The sequence below is a fragment of the Raphanus sativus genome, unplaced genomic scaffold (assembly GCF_000801105.2).
Source record: "Raphanus sativus cultivar WK10039 unplaced genomic scaffold, ASM80110v3 Scaffold1664, whole genome shotgun sequence".
NCBI lineage: Eukaryota > Viridiplantae > Streptophyta > Magnoliopsida > Brassicales > Brassicaceae > Raphanus > Raphanus sativus.
In genome coordinates, this window is record NW_026616973.1 from 1 (window position 1) to 20,323 (window position 20,323).

Consider the following 20,323-nt stretch of genomic DNA (forward strand, 5'->3'; position numbering starts at 1 on the left):
TAGTTATAAACTAATTTTAGTTTAGTTTTGATTGTAAAATCAATAACTATATAAAATACTTAATAATATTTTAATGATAAGAACATTTTAAATTAATTTAATTTTCAAAATTAAATTAAAAATATTTTAAAAGATGTTTTTAAAAAGAAATATTCATCTATATTTCTAACTTAAAATAAAAATATCTTATGTATTTAGCGCATAATCAATGACTTATTTCTTATGTGATTTTTATCAATGACTTATTTCATATGTGATTTTTTTTTTAATTTAGACCACGTAGAAGACATATATTTAATTATTTTACCATGTGATACAATTAATTTACACTTTCGTTCGTAGATGAAACATTTGATTTTTATTCATATTGTATATATAAAATTTTAGTCTACTGTTATTAACGTCTGTGTATTGTTACTATATAAATATCTATACTAAATTGGTTTAGTTAATTACTATATACTAAATTCTATATTAGAACATCATAAAGAAACAAAGAAAATAAAAGACTAGTCAATAGACATAATAACTGATTTATTAAGAGGTAAAAGAGGTTGATTTTGAAAGCCCTCAGGTAAAAAGAAAAGGTTGATTAACCTTGTATTTTACCGTGCGTAAAGTCTTTTGTGTGCAATTTAGCAAAAAAAACAAGTTTCTTGTGTGTTTGTTATAGAAGAATTAAAAGTGCTTCTCAAAAGACAAGAATTAAAAAATTTAGCAAAAAAAAAAAGACAAGAAATATGTTTTGTTTCGATTAGACCAAAAGAATGGCTATGTTGACAAACAAAAGATCAAAAGAATGGTGGTAATCGACTGGAGTAAGTTGACTTTTCATACAACCACATATGAAAATGGACACGTGTCATGCTTGGCCAGTCTGATTATTCAATGCATGCGTCTCATCATTTTAGATACATACTAGGATTGTGGATTTTCTTAAGCATTAAATAAACACTAACATTCTGATATACTCCTTAATTATTGTGAAATTCAGGAAAATGTGGAATTCTGCTCGCGATCACCAGCAGACTCAGACCATCTCCAATGTATTTCTTTATTTTTAATGTAACTCTCTAAAATAGAGATCTCAAAATATATAGTAAAATTTAAAGAAATATTATTTATTTTTCTATAAATAGAGAAAAAATAGCAATTTCTACTTCAGAAATAAAAATAAAGATGAGTTTGAGTGATTTTGACTATAAATTCTATTATAGAGACAAAATATGAATGAGTTGGAAATGGTCTTATATCACCAGTTTTACACCTTTAAACAAAAATATAGGAGTAGTTTTTTTTTTCTTTTTGGTATAGAACAGAGGAGTAGTTTCTACCTTAATTTCTTTATCTTTAAAAATATTTTTATTACAAGATTAATATTTATTGTGGGTTACAATTAATTAAAAATCAAATCGGTCCAGTAGTAAATGAGAATGGCCATCAAACATAACAGTATGTTCAAAAGAATAGCTTATTTTTTACAAAAAAAAAAGAATAGCTTATTTTAGTCAAAAAAAAAAGAACAGCTTAGAACATACAGTTCAGTCAGCTGGAAAATTTACATCATTCGATAATGATTTTTTTTGTTTAAAATAGGAGTATTATTTTTTACTTTCACCGCTGTAGCGAATAAAACGACACAAGCGTTCTTCCTTTGTCCAAACGCATCATCACACCATCATACGCCATTAAATGTTCACCTTGCGTACGGAGAATAAATCTGAGTTAAAAGCATTTAATGTGTGGAAACTCCCACCAGCAAATAACCACAGCACTAATTACAGTAAAAATTCAATGCATTAATAATACAGGGACTCCAAGAATTTTTTATTACCTCTGTATCAAAATGGTTTTTAAAGTTTTTAATCTTTCTCATTAATTTATGATTTAAATGAGACCATATATTTATATAAAATTTTCTAATTATATTATTATTTTATCGATTTAAATCATAAGAAATTAGAGAAATTTATTAATTTATATTATTTACTAATTTATCATATATTAATTTATAGAGTTTCCATGGTCAAATAAAACAAAAAATAGAAATTAAAATTAAAATATATTTTTTATAAAAAAAGTGGGATTATGCATGCTTGATAAAAAGAATAGTGAATTAGTTTAAAATCCCAAAATAATGATAAAATTAGCAAACATACCTATAATGAGACAAGTTTGGTGTCTATCAAAAAAGGTATCATGATATAGAATTTAGTGTATCGACTTAATTAAGACAAAAATTGTGTTTTTTTTTTTGCAAAATTTTTGTAAACTTTCACTAAAAAGAAAGATTGGGATGTGACACAGAGAATCCAAGAATGGAGAGCAGCAAAGACATTGCGACAAAGAAGATGGCGCAATCTCCGTTTTGCAGTGCAGTGCTGTACCAAAGTCTTTTTTGAATAAACTACAAAATTCATATTAAAATAAATAAATAAATATAAAGAACCAATGAAGTGTCACTTTCTACACAGAATGACAGCAGTAATAATATCTACCATTCCAAGTCCCCCAAAATTCTGCAGTTATTGGTCGTTTTCGTTACTCAATTCCACTTTGTACTAATATTTCATACTGCCTTTTTCAAATACTCACATTTTACAAACCCTGCATTTGTTAGATTTTTGAAAACTAATAAATGTATATTAGTACATCATCAGTTTTCTACAAATGTAGGTATATATTAACATAGTTATACATTTTGAGGAAAAAAATTGATCAGGGTCCACGAAGATGCATATATATCTTCTTTATATATAAAGAAGACCCTTACTTTCTCCTAAAGGCCTCCACATCAGATCCAGCGTGGAAATAGGGTCTCTATCGTACCGCCACATCAGCAGTGCAGCATTTCATTTAACTGCGAGATTTGTCGAGTTAGGCTTCAACTGGGCTTTATCGTGCGCTGATCTTCTTCGACGTTAGGCCCAGCGTCACCATCTTCTACAGAAACCCTAAACAACGCTCTCTTCGTGTTCTTCGTCTGAGTCGATCGGCGCAGCGACCGTGTAGATTCCGTAACTGTCTGTTTGTCTTAAATCGTCTTTAATCCCCATTATGTAACTATATGTTTGTCTTAAATCGTCTGCTAGATCGTGTATAAATATGATGGTAATCTCACCGATGTGAACAAAAAGCGCCGCCGCTACAGAGCCGGTTAACAACCCCCGTAATAGGCTTAGCCAGAGATGCCTCCAGCTCTTCGATACACATGGTTTGTGCTTCTCTTCCTCTCCTTCTTCTTACTAATCTATCTGTAGTTGTTTGGGATTGTTTATTCTTAGACTAATTTTGATTTCTCCAGTGAAGTTCAGAGCCGACGGATCTGGTTTGTCGTCGTATTCTTCTAGGTCACGGCAGAAAGATGATTGAGAAGTTCCATCTTATTGGTAATTTAACTTTGCCATTTTGCACATTTGATGATTGTTGTGAATAATTGTTCATGTTTATACATTCCCACCGTTCAATCTTCCTTTTTAGATTTTGTTAATCATTTTTCACTGAGAATTTTAGCAAACTTTGATGATTTTGTTGTTAATTATTTCTGTTTTTATATCTGAAAGCGGCACACCAGCCTAACCTGAAAGTGGTTCGGTCTAGAAATAATGAAGGAAAGACGAGGATAGAGTGGTTAAGAAGAATGAAGGTCTGCCCCAGGCTTTGTTGGGAAGCTACAATGATCGTGCAGTGCATCTTCACGCTTCTTCTATAGGTCTTTCCTCAAGTTTCAATCTTTTATCTCTCTCACACGTCATTTTTATCATTCAAAGGTTTTTTAAATTCTTTTTGTAATAAAAATGGAATGAAGGACTGTGTTAAAATTGATTTTGTTTTGCAAAAATTAGATTGTGTATTTCAAAGTATTTTTCAAATGGAGTGATGAAACTTGCTGTTGAGGGGCCTGACATGACTGAGTAGCTTCTCATGAAACATTTGCTCAAATTTGATGGCATCAAGGGAGAAGGGGAATCAAAAGTACAACGAAAAGAAGGGGTTAGTTTCTCATCTCTTGCATTCTTCTTCTGTCTGCATCATAAACTATATCATAAACTATATTTACACGATAAGAATGTCATCAATAGTGGTGAACGACATGGATCAGGTACTTATGACTGATGAGTTATGAGGCTTTTGGATGAGTTGCAGTGATCTGATTTGACTATGGTAAGTATATCTTGGGAATCCATTTAGATTTTGTTCAGTTAATTGTTATTCTAGAGCCTTTGATATGATACATTCAGATTTGAAACATTGATGTTTAACAGAACAAACTTTCGGGAAGTTAGACTGTAAACGTTACGGCTTTTTGGATGACTAATATGTAGGGAACTCTTTCTGCGGAAGCCATTGGAATGTCCATTGTACTTTTCCAGTTTTCGCAGCTGCATTGTTACTTTTCTTGGCTGAAATGCGTGAACTCGATGTTACAGGTTAGCAACAGTAAAACTCAAAGGTACTTAAGCAGCATGAGGAAGAAGAAGGCTATTCCTTCCTCACCTAAGTTTCCACGTGCTGAACCTCTTACTTCGTCTGCTAAAAAGACTCGATCTTCATAACCAATTGCTGTTGTACATTATTCAGAGAATCAGAGCTGAAGACGAGGATAATGACGGTACTGACAACAATAAGAACGTTGATCAAGATACATTGCCTTCGTTTTCTTCTTATGGAGAGAGCCTTTCGTGGATAATTACTTATGTGAGAATTGTGCTTCGTATGGTTTAGCTAAGAGAGCCTCTGCTTAATTAACATTTCATCACACTGGATAGTGCAGATTTAGCTTAATATAAAGTGTTTGCAAAACAGAAAAACAACACATACACTCATTATGGTTGTGCAAAACAAACGATTTATATGTATATATTAGATAAGAAAAACACATGTTTCCTCTAATTTTCAAGATCAGGGAAAGAAAGCACAAAACTAAGTAATTTTTTAATCTATGTGTTTATATATGTTGATACTTAATTCCCTATTAACGGAAATACAATGCCTACGTACGTTATGGATTTTTCAGATAAATTTTTTCAGAACAAACGAACATTTTTGTAACAAAATCTTTATATATTAACATAACCAAAAATGTATATATTAATGAAAGGTAAACACAAATAAGAAGCAAAAATTATTTTAAAAATATAATATAACCGAATATCTTACACAAAAACATAAATTCCAAACACATATAAGAAAATAATAAAAATAATAAATATAATCCACTGACAATAATAGATATATAATTTTCTCTTTCAATCACAAATTCAAATTAATTGAATTAACAAAATATTGATACATAATAAAACCAAGTTTATAGGATTTTTTTCAACCAACCAAATTAATAGATAATCACAAACTACATAAAAATATAAAAATATAATATAATAGTTTTTTAAATTTGAAGTGTTACAAATTCCAATATAAAACTTAAACATAAATCTAATAATATATGGGACATGTGGTGCGCTCTCCTTGCCTACAGTAGAACATCTATAAATTAATACTCTATAAATTAATAATCTCTATAAATTAATAAATTTTACCAATCCTAATTTGGACCGGTGTAAAATATGACATAAATCGATAAAATAATAAAATAATAATTCCATGTAAATATATAAGTCCATTAAAATCATAAATTAATAATTTATCTATATATATTTTTATATAGGTACAAACTAAACATTATATTGTTGGTTTTATATTCACAATAAAAATACCTCTATTTTTTTTCTTAACATTTTAATATATTTGATAATATTAAGTAAAACTATATCGAAAACCCCATAACAATTATAACATAAAAATATACACCATATAATATAATAATAAAAAATGAAAGTCAAAATTTTCAAATGTAAATAATGTTATATACGGTGAAATAAAATATTAGTTAACCGTATCAAAACTTAAATTGTAAACCAACACAATACATTTAAAATTCTTCATTAGTTCCACAACTACGAAAACTCTGCATTGTAAATCCTATAACCGCAGCATACATACATATACGAAAATAATGTCACAATTAAACATGAGATCTATATAGACAATTAACACACAACCTCACAAAGAATATGAACAAACTATCATACCCCGCCCGTAGACAGAGACGCAATCATTCCAAAAATTTGTTCAATTTTATTTTGTCTTGAGTAACATCTCCAAATGGACTTACTATACTAGACGAAACTTCTGATATCGACGGTGAAGATGGATTTACTAATATTGTATACAAGGAAATATTTAAGGACGTCGGAGTGACATGTGTTAGAGCTACGCATTCGCTTTATACATTTGTATATATACTCAAATCTGATTGCAGTTACTAACGGTCGTCTTTAGTATTGCAAATTTGGTCGACGCATTACTCTCAGTGAACGAAGACACTGCATAAGCATTGAGCGGGGCAAGTTATTCTGCTACTACCGTCTTGATTTTTAAAATATTATGAATATTCACTCGGACATACAACTCTTATTTTACCTAAAATTCGGAACTATGGCAACATAATTATTGCATTTTCTATGAGATTTACTAAAACATGCAAAAACATGATTTGAATTAATATTTAAGCATCGCAAAACAATACTTATATACATTTACTAAGGAAGTTAAAATCAGTATTTCAGTAGTGCATAATTTTATTTAGATTTTCATATCCTTATAAAATCTATAAAGCATTAATCTTCTAAAAAAATCTAATACAATATTAAGAAATCCTACAAATCACCTACGTTGCTTCTGACTACATACATTTTTTTCTTTTTTTTTTCCAAAAACTAGATATATACAGATTCATATAAAGAACTCAATAACTATTTCAAACATTTGTTCAATTTTGGCATCCCGCCCGAAGGGCGGGCCGACCCTAGTATATCATATTTTGAACATTGAAAATACATTCACCACTACTTAAACATATTAAAATCTAAATTATATATTTAGATATATCAGAGGATTGGATTCTGGAAGAGGAACAGTGCAATCTAATCAACAAATGAATGCTTTCTTATAACTATAACTTCATATAAATTGGTTTACGATTTTGGAGATCGAGTGCTTTTCATCATTTAGATTCTAACTAGATTTGTCCTTTAGAATGCCATATGTTCTGTTAGGTTTATACCAAGGATAAGTGTTGCCAGTATCACTAGGTCTGTGCCTTTGGGCGCCATTGTGGACTAGCTAGGGTTGGTGTCCTGAAGTGTCGATGGGGACTAAGGTTCGTGTTCTTTCGGGTCGTCGGAGTTCTATAGTGTTTTTGCGGTTTTATGATCATGTTTAATCATGCAATTGTACATCTTTGGTTTAGTTTTTATTTATCTAATTAGTCGATAATTTATTATTTTGTAATTCTGTCAAAATAGAAAATAGGTAATAAATTTTAATATTTTACAGAAAATTAATTTTATTAATTATTTTCTTTTAATTCATTATAACTATGACAAATACGTTTTTATATTTGTATTATATTCAAATTTTCAGTTTATTATAATTCACAATGATAAATATTTAAATTTAAATTATTGGTTTTTATTTGAAATCAAAATATTATTAGTTTTCATTTTCATACTTAGATTTTATTTAATAATTATTTATTTTAAAATTATAAGAACTTTAAAACCAAATATAACTAACAAAGCATTTCAATATGATTCTATTTTTATTCTATGACTGAACTTAATTAAATTCATTTGAACTTGATTAAACCTGATTAAACCTTGTCGACCCATTTTTTATGGCCTAAATTTTTTTTTCTGATTTCAGTTATCACTCCAGTTTTAAACTATTTGTGATCTATATCAAAATCTTTACATCACCACTTATTTAAAGAAAAAAAAACATTACTTTACTTATTATTTATTTCCTAATTACGATCATCTTTCCAAGTTTGAAACATGGAAAAAAGTTAAAACCATTCTTTAATATTTCATAAAAGATTCTAAATTAATTGTCTTTAACATTATACAATTATTTTTGGTATATTTTATAATTGTTTCTGAAAGTCATGATAGTTTTTTGTAAGTTTTTAAAATGTATTAGAACAACATCACATAAAGTTTATTTTCTGTAGTGTCATTAAATTGTAATCAATATCATTATAATAGGAGACTCCTATAACAATCCCCATCCATTTCTGGGGATTGGATATGGCTTTGAGAACAAGCCTGACACAGTCGTCTCTTTAATCTATGGGGTCAACTCTTTGGCTTCTTTTCCTTTCTACCTTTTGATAATATTGAACGGTTCTGTTCTTCCCGTGAATTGTTTGCTACAATCGATAAGCATTTTGTTATTCAATAAAATTTAAAACTCACTACACCAATTACAAATGCAAGGGTTATTGAGCGAAATGAGTATATATATTTATGGGTATATGGATTAGCAAGTCAAAACTGTATCTTACACCAAAAAAAAAAAATTTACACCAAAAAAAAGTCAAACTGTATCTAAAAACAAATATTTAAATCAGTCGGTGGTACAGTAAAGAGTTTGGTGTGTTTGGGTAGCAACTGTGAGTCTGTGAAGAAGGCTATTCTCTAGACAAGTGATGTGCCCTACTGATTTGATAGGTTAATGGGTTGAAACACAGGGGCCCCATAATGTGAAAACCGAATGTAGATTCACTGTTTTAGCTTTTGGTTAAGTAACCGAATGGTTCTTTTGTTACATTTTTTTACTGTTAGAAGAACCAAAGATATTATTAAAGGACCAGTCTCAAAAACGACGTGTGGTTTTAGTTCTTTCTGTCTATGGCCTGCTTCCCATGGGCCCCCATATCCGTATATTTTTTGGAGGTATGGAAAATGATCGACATGCTACAGCTCGTTCTTGCCATTGACGAGTGTAACTTCTCGTCGTTTAGTTTCGATGAGAACCACGTGAATTTTTTTTCTCTCTCTCCCTTCTTTTAGAATAATTTTACACACAACAAAAACTAGTTTTTGGTATGTTATGTTTTGACGTCTCTTTGTCACTTTGCTTACTACATATGTAATAGCCTCAGCCAAGAAACCTTAGTTAAAAAAGAAAAGAAAAACAAGAACAAGTTTCATGACGATGATCACTTTTTATAATCCTAATGTAAGGCCCCAACCGTTCATAACCCTCCAATCACCCCCATGATATTGCGAATCAATTCAAATGGAAGAGTTTAGCATGGATTTTGTTGAGATCTAGTTACAAGGAGAACTGGAGCTGCATATTAGACTTGCTGAAAAGTACTATTCAAGAGGACAAAAACATAAATTGGGACAACTTTCAGCTTCCCTGATACAAACTTTATAATCTTTAATGGTACATGTAAGATCTTGTGTTGGTGATACTATTAAGGTTTTATGTTTAAGGATACAAACTGCTTCACATACACCAGATTGCGTTCTTCGTGATGAAACATGGTTTTATTTTTAAATATATGTATTATCACATATACATGATGGAAGAAATAACAAAACCAACATTAACCTTGATTAGGATCTTGGTGTACAAAGAAACTAACAGCGACAATCAAATAACTGAGAATGAGCATCAATCCTTTGAAGTAATTTGATGTCCCTTCCTACATAGAAAAACAAACACACAGACATACATTTTGACAACTTCATGAGATCAACTGGTCAGGATTGGTTTCATATATTATAGCTTCAAGACGAATCATTAAACGCACCTGGAGAAAGAAAGCTACAACAATAACAGTTATGAACAGTGTAGCTGTCTCAAATAGCTGGAAGTTCAGATCCATTTGTCCACCCATCATCCAACTAATGACCACACAGAAAGGAACCTAAAATCCAAACCGGACAAAAGTGGAAACTATGTATTATCATTTCTGTTGTCACATACTGTAATATTTGTTCATGCATTAGACACAAATACGTACCGCAAACATAGAAATCTGAATTGAAGATCCAATAGCCACTCCCAAAGACAGATCCTGTAGATGAGAGAAATAATCAAATTAGAACCTAAAAGATATAGAAACCAAAGCCAACATCAGAATATATGCAAGATATACTTGTCTGCTTACCAACTTGTCTTTCATGGCAAACATAATAGCACCTGCATGCTCGGCTGCATTACCAACTATAGGAAGCACGATGACACTGATAAACGAGATAGGCATCTTCCATGAGACTGAAGCTCCCTGTCAGGAGCGTTATATACCAATACATCAGATCATGTCGGCTTATATAGTACGAATAATATGTTCATTACAGTGTAGCAGAGAAAAATACAGATAAATTATATTAACCTCTATGGCATCGACAAGATAACCGGAAAGAAGAGAGACCCAAGCCGTAAAGATTAGAAGCCAGATGATAGCTTCCCACTTGGAGATCTCAGGAACTTCATCATCATCAGAAGTTTCTTCGCTCTGGTTCATTATTGATCAAAGTTTACCAAACAGCAGAAGAGATTGAGTCCAAGTAGGGAAAGAGAGAGAGAGAGAGAGAGAGCGAGAAACCAAATGTGTTGGATATGGATCTAGCACAAAGCCCATTACCATGCTAGACCCAAAATTAGGCTCGGCCCATTAACAAATGGGTGATTCCACAAGCAGACAAAGCAGTACTTTCACTATAAAAAGGAGATGTCAGAGCCACAGAAAAGACAGACTGAAAAGATCATAGACCACCAGAAGTCAGAGACAGCTACCTCTCCACCTGAGCGAGCTCGTCTCCGACGACCACCGGAAAACGCCACCTCTAAAAGTCCGAGACGACCTCTTCTCACCAGAACGAGCTCGTCTCCGGCGACTAGGAACATTTGTAAAGAGAATCAGTTTAGACGATCTCGCTTAGACGATCTCTTTAAGTTCTTGTAATTTCCGAGCTTGTTATTCTTGACTCTTAATATGAAAATCTCCACCTCATTTACTTCTTTTATTATTCTACCTTATTGACCGGATATAGCAACAACAATCGGCGCCCACCGTGGGGCTGGAGATTCTTCTTTACTTCAAAAATAGTTCGGCGATCACAGAATTCACAACGCAACAAGATGTCCTGACTTCCACAATCACCGACGACCATGGAGTAGCGAGCGTACAACCAGCTGCAATGACGACCTCAAGTCATCCAACAGCAGTGACGACTTCAGGCTCGACGATGATGACGTCGGACCATCCATCGATGTTGGCGATCTCAGACCATCCGACTGCGATGGGGACCTCGGACGATCCAACTGCAAAGATGACCTCAGACCATCCACCGGTGATGGCGACCTCGGGGAATTCAGATGCAAATGCGACCTCGAACCAAGCAACGATAATTCCTTGGAAGACGCACTCCACCATCCGCCGAAGCAACAACAACCGTATCCATCTCTCCTTGACAAGCAACCAACGAAGAATTCGCAAGAAAAACATGGGCCATCCCAGCCATAATGACAACCTCGGACCATCCAGCTCCAATGATAACCTCGGGCCATTCATCGACAATGACGACCTCGGACAGTCCATCAATGATGACAACCTCAAACTATCCAATTGCATCGACGAGCTCGCGCCCACCATCGACGAGCTCGCGCCCTCCATCGACGAGCTCGCGCCCACCATCAATAATCTCCCGCCGACCATCGAAGAGTTTGCGCCCACCATCGACGAGCTCGCAGCCACCACTAACGAGCTCACATCCATACTCATGCCATCAACAAACACGGGTCAACAACAGCGAAAATCCCCAACAATCTCCTTACATAGCCCTCTAGCTCGGTCCGACGCCAAGATCGATCCCATCACACCTCAACCAAGCTTCTTCACCAACGAGGAACTGTAGGTAATGGAAGGAGAGCTCAAAATCTCAATCGATGAGCTTGGGACATCTACCGGCGAACACGGAGCAAAGGAGCTTGGGATTTGCATTAGCAAACTTGAAGGACGAACTCAGAGATTCCATCAACCACACCACCCAAGCTCCCTCTTCTTTGTAAAAAAAAAAAATCGAAAGTACCCCACCACCAGTTCAGCCTCAAAATTTTCTTCATCTCGATCCGCCGGTGCGTACATATCAACTCCAACTCGACGATATTCCATCACCATCACCATGGTCGTCTCTACGAGAAAATCGGCGTCGTCGCCTCGCGAGCTGGGAATGACAGGAGTAAGGACCAGATCGACATCACCTCCTTGCTGCAAGCTCACCACGGTGGCCTCTCATCTGACACATGTTCCTAACTGCAAGCTCATCCTGGTCGCCGCGTCTCTCCCAACTAGCAAGCTGGAAACGACCACCAAAGCTGAGACCAGATCGATGCCACCTCCTCGCTGCGACCTCACCATGATTTCCACACCTAGGAGGGTGCACACTCCGTGTTAAATGACAATATCTATTATCCTTAAGAATTACGATATGTTCATATTTAATAACTAATATATTTTTAGTCAACATTCTAATTTTGTGACCAACAGATGATCAAATATGACGATCAACCAACACAATCAACCACGACAATACGAATTATCTTATATGGGACCATTCCCAAGTGCTGCAGCTCCGCACTCACACTTAACAATGAGATTTGTAACTCGTTCATCTTTAAACGGGATCCGTTTCCAGTGCTGCAGCTCAGCACTCACACTTGAACGAGCTCTACAAATTCATGTTCATACGGGATCCGTTCCCAAGTGCTGCAGCTCCGCGCTCACACTTAACAATGAGATTTGTAACTCGTTCATCTTTAAACGGGATCCGTTCCCAGTGCTGCAGCTCAGCGCTCACACTTGAACGAACTCTACAAATTCATTTATTATATGGGATTAGTTCCCAAGTGTTGCAGCTACGCGCTCACACTTAACAAAGAGATTTGAAACTCGTTCGTCGTAAAAAAGGTTCAGTTCCCACTGTTACAGCTCAACGCTCACACTTGAAAGAGCTCTACATACTCATTTTCATACATAATTTGTTCCCAAGTACTGCAGCATGACTATCACATCGTCCACTTCGAAGACCATCTCACATCGTCGACCTCGATGACCATCTCACATCGTCCACCTCGAAGACCATCTCACATCGTCGACCTCGATGACCATCTCACTTCGTCCACCTCGAAGACCATATCACCTTCTCCACCATGATGAACATCTCACACAGTCGACCTCGAAGACCATCACAACTCGTCGACCTCGATGACCATCTCACATTGTTCACCTCGACATCTCCACCACTAGCGGCGACCTCTCCATCTCCGCCATCAGAGGCTACCTCGCCATCAACGGCGACCTCGACATCTCTCCACCACTAGCGGCGACCTCGCCATCTCCGCCATCAGAGGCTACCTCGCCATCAGCGGTGACCTCAACATCTCCATCACCAATGGCGACCTCGCCATCTCCATCACCAATGGCGGCCTCGCCATCTATGCCACCAGTCTCGATGTCGACATTTGCACCACCAGCTTCGATTTCAACTTCATTGCCAACAGCAAACTCAGATCCTTGTCTCTTTCACGTAAGCTGGAAACAAACGTCGAAGAAGAAACCAACACATTTCCTCGCGACGAGCTCGCTACAGCCACTTCAACGGAGGTCGCCACCACACCTCCTCGCAACGAGGTCGCTACAGCCACCTCTCCAACGGAGGTCACCACCACATCTCCTCGACGACGATGACTTTTAAAAAATTATTACTCGAAGAACCAGGCGACGACGAAGAACTCTCCGCCCTTGAACCATTAAACGAAGAATCCCCCGCTATACCCTCACGATCCACACTCGATGCTTCATCATCGCCACCCAAAGGAGCATCCAACCTCAGTTTAACGGACTCCAGTTCATGGATAGAAGCTGACAACTCCGGCGCAACAATATCAGCAACCACTAATGACCACATCGATAAAATCTCATAACGACCACGAGAACATCTTCTACCAGCCCATTCAAAGTCACATTCGCTTCTCCAAAGCCGGCAGATTCGGCAACCTCAAACCCAGCTCTAGTCACCGCTTCCTCAGCAAGTGGCAACCCACCATGATCGTCTCGCTGAGAACTCAAAGCATCCATCTCAACAAGCGGCACACCCTGCTCGTTTTTGTCTCCCTCCCGCGAACTGGGAACAAACGCCAGGAAATGGAACAACTCGCCATGACCGTCACCGGAGCTCATCGCTTCTCCTCCCCTCTCGCCACCTACTTCTCCGACCAGTAAAGCAGCAGTCGCCGGAGAAAGAAGCAGTTTTCCATGACCGTCATCGAAGCTCGCTGTCATCGCTCCTTTTCCTTCCCGCCACCTACTTCATCAATTGATAAAACATCAGTCGCCGGAGAAGAGAACACCATGACAATCCTCTCTCTCCCATTGTCATCTCCTTCCCCCGAGCTCGCACCGCCAGTCCATGCGCCATGGTCGCCAGCACCGCCGGAACCATCTCCCCCGGAGCTCGTCTTGCTCGCCGCACTTCCATCAATGAGCAGCTCGCCATCACCGGAGCCCGCCACAGTCGCCACACTCCTACCAACGAACAGCTCGTCGCGACCGTCAGAGCTCGCCGCCACCGTTTCTCTCCCACCACTCAGCTCGCCACCACCGGAGCTCACCATCACCAACGAGCAGCTCGCCATAGCCGCTTCTCTCCCATCACTCTGGTCGCCAAAATCATCTCCCATCTCACCAAGTAGATTCGCGACATCTTCCTCCATCTATTCTTTTTACTCTCTGTCTTTTCCCACCACACAAATCTATCTTATCCTTTTATAATAATAATAAAAAAAAAAAAAAAACACACACACAATAAAAGAAAGAAATTAAAACGAGAGAAGAGAGAGAGAGAAAAAGACAACCTCTTGTTGGAGAAAATGAGACCAAACCTAAAAACCCCTTATCCCCAACATAAGAAAAAAGCCACATGTCCCTATCACATTTTTTTTTTAATAAACCAACCTGATTTTATCTCAGAAATATTTAAATTCACCAGAGCTCGACACCTGGCGAACTGAGGGGGGGACAATGTGTTGGATATGGATCTAGCACAAAGCCCATTACCATGCTAGACCCAAAATTAGGCTCGGCCCATTAACAAATGGGTGATTCCACAAGCAGACAAAACAGTACTTTCACTATAAAAAGGAGATGTCAGAGCCACAGAAAAGACAGACTGAAAAGATCATAGACCACCAGAAGTCAGAAACAGCTACCTCTCCACCTGAGCGAGCTCGTCTCCGACGACCACCGGAAAACGCCACCTCTAAAAGTCCGAGACGACCTCTTCTCACCAGAACGAGCTCGTCTCCGGCGACTAGGAACATTTGTAAAGAGAATCAGTTTAGACGATCTCGCTTAGACGATCTCTTTAAGTTCTTGTAATTTCCGAGCTTGTTATTCTTGACTCTTAATATGAAAATCTCCACCTCATTTACTTCTTTTATTATTCTACCTTATTGACCGGATATAGCAACAACAAAATGGTAAAACGGTGGAAGACAGAGAACCTCAGTAAGAAAACTTGGCTGGCTTTTCAACTGGAAAAAGAGATAAGCAGCATAGGCAACGAGCATTATGCAACTGGTTGATCTCGAAAGAGCCAGCTCTGATGAACCAGCACGAACCTCACTATGCGTGTAATAAAGAAGTGTAGGGAAGAGTAGACTCATCACTGCAATCAAAAGCATTCCTGAATTCAAAACCGCATTCCCCTGCATTTAATCGCATGCAGAAGAAACATGATCAGAAACAACATGTAATAAGAGAGAATGTCAAGTGAATGATATGCCCTACTTTGTCAAACACTTGCTGTTTCCGAGAGAATACAAAGCCGCCACAGAAAAAGGAGCAGCCAAGTACAAGCAACATGTTGGACAGAATGGAGCCGAGCAGCGTCAGTTGTACAACGCGTATCATTCCATTTTTAAGAGCAATAATGGATATAATCAGCTCTGTCACGTTTCCAAATGTAGCGTTTAGGAGGCCTCCAACTGGTGTATATAATGTCTAGCTCGTCAGAAAACAATATCAGGAGAAAAATAGAAAGCGTGCATAGCAAGAAACCAAGTCGCATATTATATATACCAGTTGGACCTGTGTAACAAGCCAATTGCCTGTTATAAAAGAAATAAAAATAGAAGGTTAAATTTTGAAAATAAGGGTTATATTATATACAAGTGAGAGCGAACAACTACTTACTCTGTAGCGTACCCGAGCCGTTCTGCCAATGGTGTAATTCCTAATAAGCTCAGTAAGAAAAACCATCCCTAACCCACAGAGAGAGAATGATCATTTCTTGGGACGACTGATAAATATTATAAAATGAGTGCTAAGTTGCTAACCTTGTTATCTGTCAAATAGTGGACTAGTATCGCTATTGGACCGAACGGCAACAAAAGATTGAGTTTATTGGACAAAATCACGATCTTGAAGCTCTGGATCACGGTGTTCTTTGGTGTTTTGGCTGAAAGAGATCCTCCTTGCTCCAACGAGAAAACTGCCTTCATTTGTGGGGAATTTGTCTCTACTCTGAAAAGTCTTCTGTGCTCAGCTTCATCATCGAACTCCATCTGTTTATAGTAGGAACATTTTCATTTATTAAGCTGATAATGTAGAGACAAATAACTAAGACAAGACTTGATCGTGAACTCTAACTTACAGTAACTTAACAAAGAAACCAAAAACTACTTGAATGATGTGTATGTCAAGGAACTTGTATCTATATATAGTTCACAGCACATGATTTGTGAGCTCAATGATTTGTGGTTTGGTGAAAAACCCAGTCATTGTTCACCTTAATGATTCCCTAGAGTATATGGAATGTGACGCATCACAAGCACGGGGAAGAAGATACAACAAACTAAATGATCTTTTATGGACAAGATGAGCAACTCAAGTATTAAAGTATTAGAGTTTCATTGTACGAGTCTTGTATTTTTCTACTTTAAAGGTGCGACACTGAAGCACGCGTGAGTATCACCTTTCTTGACACTCTGGACTTCTCTTACACAGCTTAGGGTTTTGCATATTTCGGTCCCATGCTGCTTTTGTCGATTCCACTTATTCAGAAAACATTCAAAAACTGTTGAAACAACTCTAGAAGCTCAATGTGTATTCCTGAGATCATCAGGCTTTTGTTTGGTGTACCTTTGGGTTTGTTTATAAAACAAGAACACAAAAAGAAACACGTTTCAAGAAGGGATTTTCACAAGGGGTTTTCTTGGATTATATTGAGGATCCAATAGCCACCACCAAAGAGAGATCATATAGAGGAGAACAAAAATCAAATCTAGAACTTAAAGAAGAGAGACTAAAGACATGAAAATGCATGCAAGAGACTTGAATGCGTACCAGGTTTGTCTTTCATGGCCAACATAATACCACATGCATGCTCTGCCGCATATCCCACAATGGGAAGCAAGATAAAAGATATCGGTATCTTCCACTCAGACCGAAGCACCCTGTCACATATTGATAACCAAAACCACAAGTCAAACTCGTAAACTCCGCAAGTTAATACTGCAAGATCTTCAAAAGAAACACACAAAGAAAAAAAAAACAGATACTTAGACAAGATAGCCGGAAAGAAGAGGGATTCAATTACAAAGCCCTCTTAGCCTTTTATTAGAGATAGCCAATACATTACAGGTTAACATAAACCAATGCATTACAATAAGAATCGATACAGTAAACCAATGAATCAACGAGAAGAGCGAGCGAGCAAGCAAGTACATCAAAGCTGGATGACCACGTCCCAAAGATACAGTTCTTTCTCTGGCACTCCTAATGTAAATGTTACCAAACCTGATTCCTCATCACACCGGCACTCCACATCCTCAGAATCCACCGTAACACTCCGTGGTCGTCCAACAGACGAGTATACCCCAACCAAACCACTTCCTCTCAGTTTCATCTTGACCAAGCAATTAGTCCCATCATCTTCGTATCTTAAACTCACAATAGCTCCTCCAGAATTAAACATCTCAATAAGCCCCACGGGAGCAAACTTGCTTCCATCAGAATATTCTTTCACCGAAACCACAGTGAAAACTTCGTATTCACGTGACTTCAATGAGATTGGTAATGATGTACCTTTGGGGAGATACACTAATTCACCTGGTATCGCGCAAAACACACACATGAAACCAAGTAAAGTGAATTGTTTGACAAAATGAAAAAAAAGAAATCAGAGAATGTAGGACTGGTTGTTGAGTTTTGCGTACCTCTGAGATGGGAATAGACTACGGAGTCGCCTGTCCATTCAAAAGCTGCTACTTTATGGAGATAATGAACATCATTGGTTCTGACATAACCAGAAATAGTCCCAGGTTGTTGGTCATGGATCATGTATCTCTTCTCCTTCTTACACCACCCGGCTCCTTGGCAGTTGAACACTCCAATAACTCCGGTGAAGTTGTTCAGGTTCCATATTTTCATAAGACTAGCCAAAGTTATCAAAAACAACAACAACTGATGTTAATATACTTTTTTTCTTTTTTAATTTCACTGGAAAGGAGGAAATACCTTTTATTATCTCTGACTGGATCGCTGAAGAAGCAATCACGGGTTGGTCTTCCAGGAAGCTTTGCCCTGAGGATGGAACCGTCTGGAAGGACTAGCTTCCTTAGAAGGTTGAAGTCATGTTGTCCCGGTTTGTCGCTGTTAACAAAGTTTGAATTACTTGCACACTATTTTACCATATGGTATTTTGTTATTGAATCTTATGATTTACGGACCTGACATAAATGGCACATCCACCAACCGCTCTAGCTGCTGCATGATATTCAGCCATTGGATGCAAACTCTGCAGTGAGACACAATTCGCATTTATCATTACACAAAGTTGGAAAAGCACGTTACAAATGTCAAATGTTGTTGTATAAAAACTTCACGTACATGGAACATGTCCCAATCCGGCTGCATAAACTCGCCAAGGAAAAGTGTGTTATATGCAACAGAAGCAATGTGGATGGTGTGTGAGGCAGGATCTCTTGGCCAGAAATCGTCTGATGCCCTTATAACAGCCGTCTTTTTGGCGCTGAATATCATTACATAAAGAAAGAAACCACATTGAATTGAGATATAATTCTAGAGAAAATCAAGAGAGGATAACTTCAGAGGTCTGTGTTGATTTCTCACCTGTAGAGACCATCTGTGTTATGACTCATGCAAGATATAATCCCATTGTCAGGAAAGTTCCTGGAAATGGAGGCTTCCAAAGCATGGTGATACTTCTTTGCAAGTTTGACCCGACCTCCATGCCCAGCTCCAAGAGTCTCCAGAATGTTTTGGACGTCGACTTTGACACCATCGATCCCAACGGACGCAAGGTAGGAGTGAAGGTCGTTGTAGAAGCTGAAGACTTTCTCAGGATTCACCAAACCGAGTCCATTCTTAGTTATGCTTTCTAGAGATTCGCAGTTCTGGTTGGACATAACTCCCGGCGAGGAAACTGGATACGAGACCTTTGATTCGTAATGCTCCATACCGGAAACACCAGGTTTGACACCTCCCCAGTACCCCGTTAGCGCATGCCAGACATAAACATACTTGAGGGAGTTGTTACTCTTAATGTCTGTGATAACATGTCTAAGACTCAATGCAGGATCCTCCACTCGGTGGCCCTCTCTGCCATCCTTTTGAAACTTGTAATTCTCCTTGATGTGTGTTAATCTGTTGGCGAAACTGAAGAAGCAAGATAAAGAGTAGCTAGCTATTATTAGCCCAGACGAAATATAAAACCGATACAAATCAAGTATAGTCTTGAAAATATAGAGCTTTTACTTGGCAGCATTATCAGCGTTAAATTCAACACCGGTCTCATCCATGCCAACAGATTGCCAACCATCATCAATTATCACAAATTTTGGGGGAATCCCACCGGCCTCGAGGCTGCAGAAAAACATTGCAGGTTTGGTTAAAAGCCTTGTGGAGAAGAAAAGAAAAAAGAAAGCACGTGTGGGTTCTAAGTGAGACTCATGAGCACCTTTGAAGACCTTGTTTGACGTCACTGGCTGTGACATTGGTGTAGAAGGCATCCCATGTGCACCAACCGAACCAGTTCAACATATCTGGCATCTGAAAACAGGGGAGATTGCACGGTATACAGTCTTGTTAGTGTGACAAAATTGATGTTAAAAATGGGTTTGCTTACTTTCTTTCTCTCACGGTGTGAAAATGTCTGAAGATGTTGTTCAACAGCCCTGCATAAATCATTGAAAGACGAGAGAGATTCTTCTTAACACTAAAAATTCTCAAAACAAAGAATCTGAGCGAGGTAAAAGAAAGAGTTACACAGACTTGACAGCTTTGGTGATGACATGAAAAGGGTCAGACCCAGCAGCCATGAAAACCAAATGATCCCCCTTGAATTGGTCAACGGTTGGATCACCTAACCACACAAAACAC

The 20,323-nt window shown here is 37.4% G+C and overlaps 2 protein-coding genes and 1 long non-coding RNA gene across 16 annotated transcripts; 1 reads left to right on the top strand and 2 right to left on the bottom strand.

Moving 5' to 3' along the window:
* The first annotated feature begins 2,855 nt into the window (after nucleotides 1-2,855).
* LOC108822147 (uncharacterized) lies at nucleotides 2,856-4,926 on the top strand. 11 transcript variants are annotated; one of them, XR_008941328.1, is made up of 7 exons: nucleotides 2,856-3,008; nucleotides 3,093-3,214; nucleotides 3,305-3,389; nucleotides 3,564-3,712; nucleotides 3,846-3,993; nucleotides 4,103-4,164; nucleotides 4,431-4,920. It is a non-coding gene; the product is annotated as an uncharacterized LOC108822147 (long non-coding RNA). The 11 variants fall into 11 exon arrangements; XR_008941334.1 differs by adding an exon at nucleotides 4,326-4,430 and having other exon boundaries at nucleotides 2,878-3,214; nucleotides 4,582-4,925; XR_001944707.2 differs by adding an exon at nucleotides 4,266-4,321 and having other exon boundaries at nucleotides 2,880-3,214; nucleotides 4,431-4,923.
* A 4,394-nt stretch (nucleotides 4,927-9,320) lies between these two features.
* LOC130504563 (vacuolar cation/proton exchanger 5-like) lies at nucleotides 9,321-17,678 on the bottom strand. 4 transcript variants are annotated; one of them, XM_056999182.1, is made up of 12 exons: nucleotides 17,648-17,678; nucleotides 17,267-17,376; nucleotides 16,258-16,485; nucleotides 16,115-16,182; nucleotides 16,001-16,029; nucleotides 15,710-15,906; nucleotides 15,394-15,627; nucleotides 10,253-10,375; nucleotides 10,028-10,144; nucleotides 9,881-9,934; nucleotides 9,668-9,784; nucleotides 9,321-9,559 (listed from the first exon to the last, which is right to left on the bottom strand). In XM_056999182.1, the coding sequence occupies exons 3-12, from the start codon at nucleotides 16,483-16,485 to the stop codon at nucleotides 9,461-9,463; spliced, it is 1,266 nt and encodes a 421-aa protein (XP_056855162.1). In that variant the 5' UTR covers nucleotides 17,267-17,376; nucleotides 17,648-17,678; the 3' UTR covers nucleotides 9,321-9,460. The 4 variants fall into 4 exon arrangements, with proteins under 4 accessions (XP_056855162.1, XP_056855164.1, XP_056855161.1 ...); XM_056999184.1 differs by lacking the exon at nucleotides 17,648-17,678 and adding an exon at nucleotides 16,896-17,062 and having other exon boundaries at nucleotides 15,424-15,627; nucleotides 17,267-17,382; XM_056999181.1 differs by lacking the exon at nucleotides 17,648-17,678 and adding an exon at nucleotides 16,896-17,062 and having other exon boundaries at nucleotides 17,267-17,382.
* On the bottom strand, nucleotides 17,492-20,301 carry LOC130504562 (probable galactinol--sucrose galactosyltransferase 1). The gene is made up of 10 exons (XM_056999180.1): nucleotides 20,216-20,301; nucleotides 20,070-20,118; nucleotides 19,902-19,993; nucleotides 19,700-19,807; nucleotides 19,055-19,600; nucleotides 18,812-18,953; nucleotides 18,652-18,719; nucleotides 18,440-18,574; nucleotides 18,139-18,356; nucleotides 17,492-18,031 (listed from the first exon to the last, which is right to left on the bottom strand). The coding sequence occupies exons 1-10, from the start codon at nucleotides 20,260-20,262 to the stop codon at nucleotides 17,649-17,651; spliced, it is 1,788 nt and encodes a 595-aa protein (XP_056855160.1). The 5' UTR covers nucleotides 20,263-20,301; the 3' UTR covers nucleotides 17,492-17,648.
* Nucleotides 20,302-20,323: the final 22 nt, after the last annotated feature.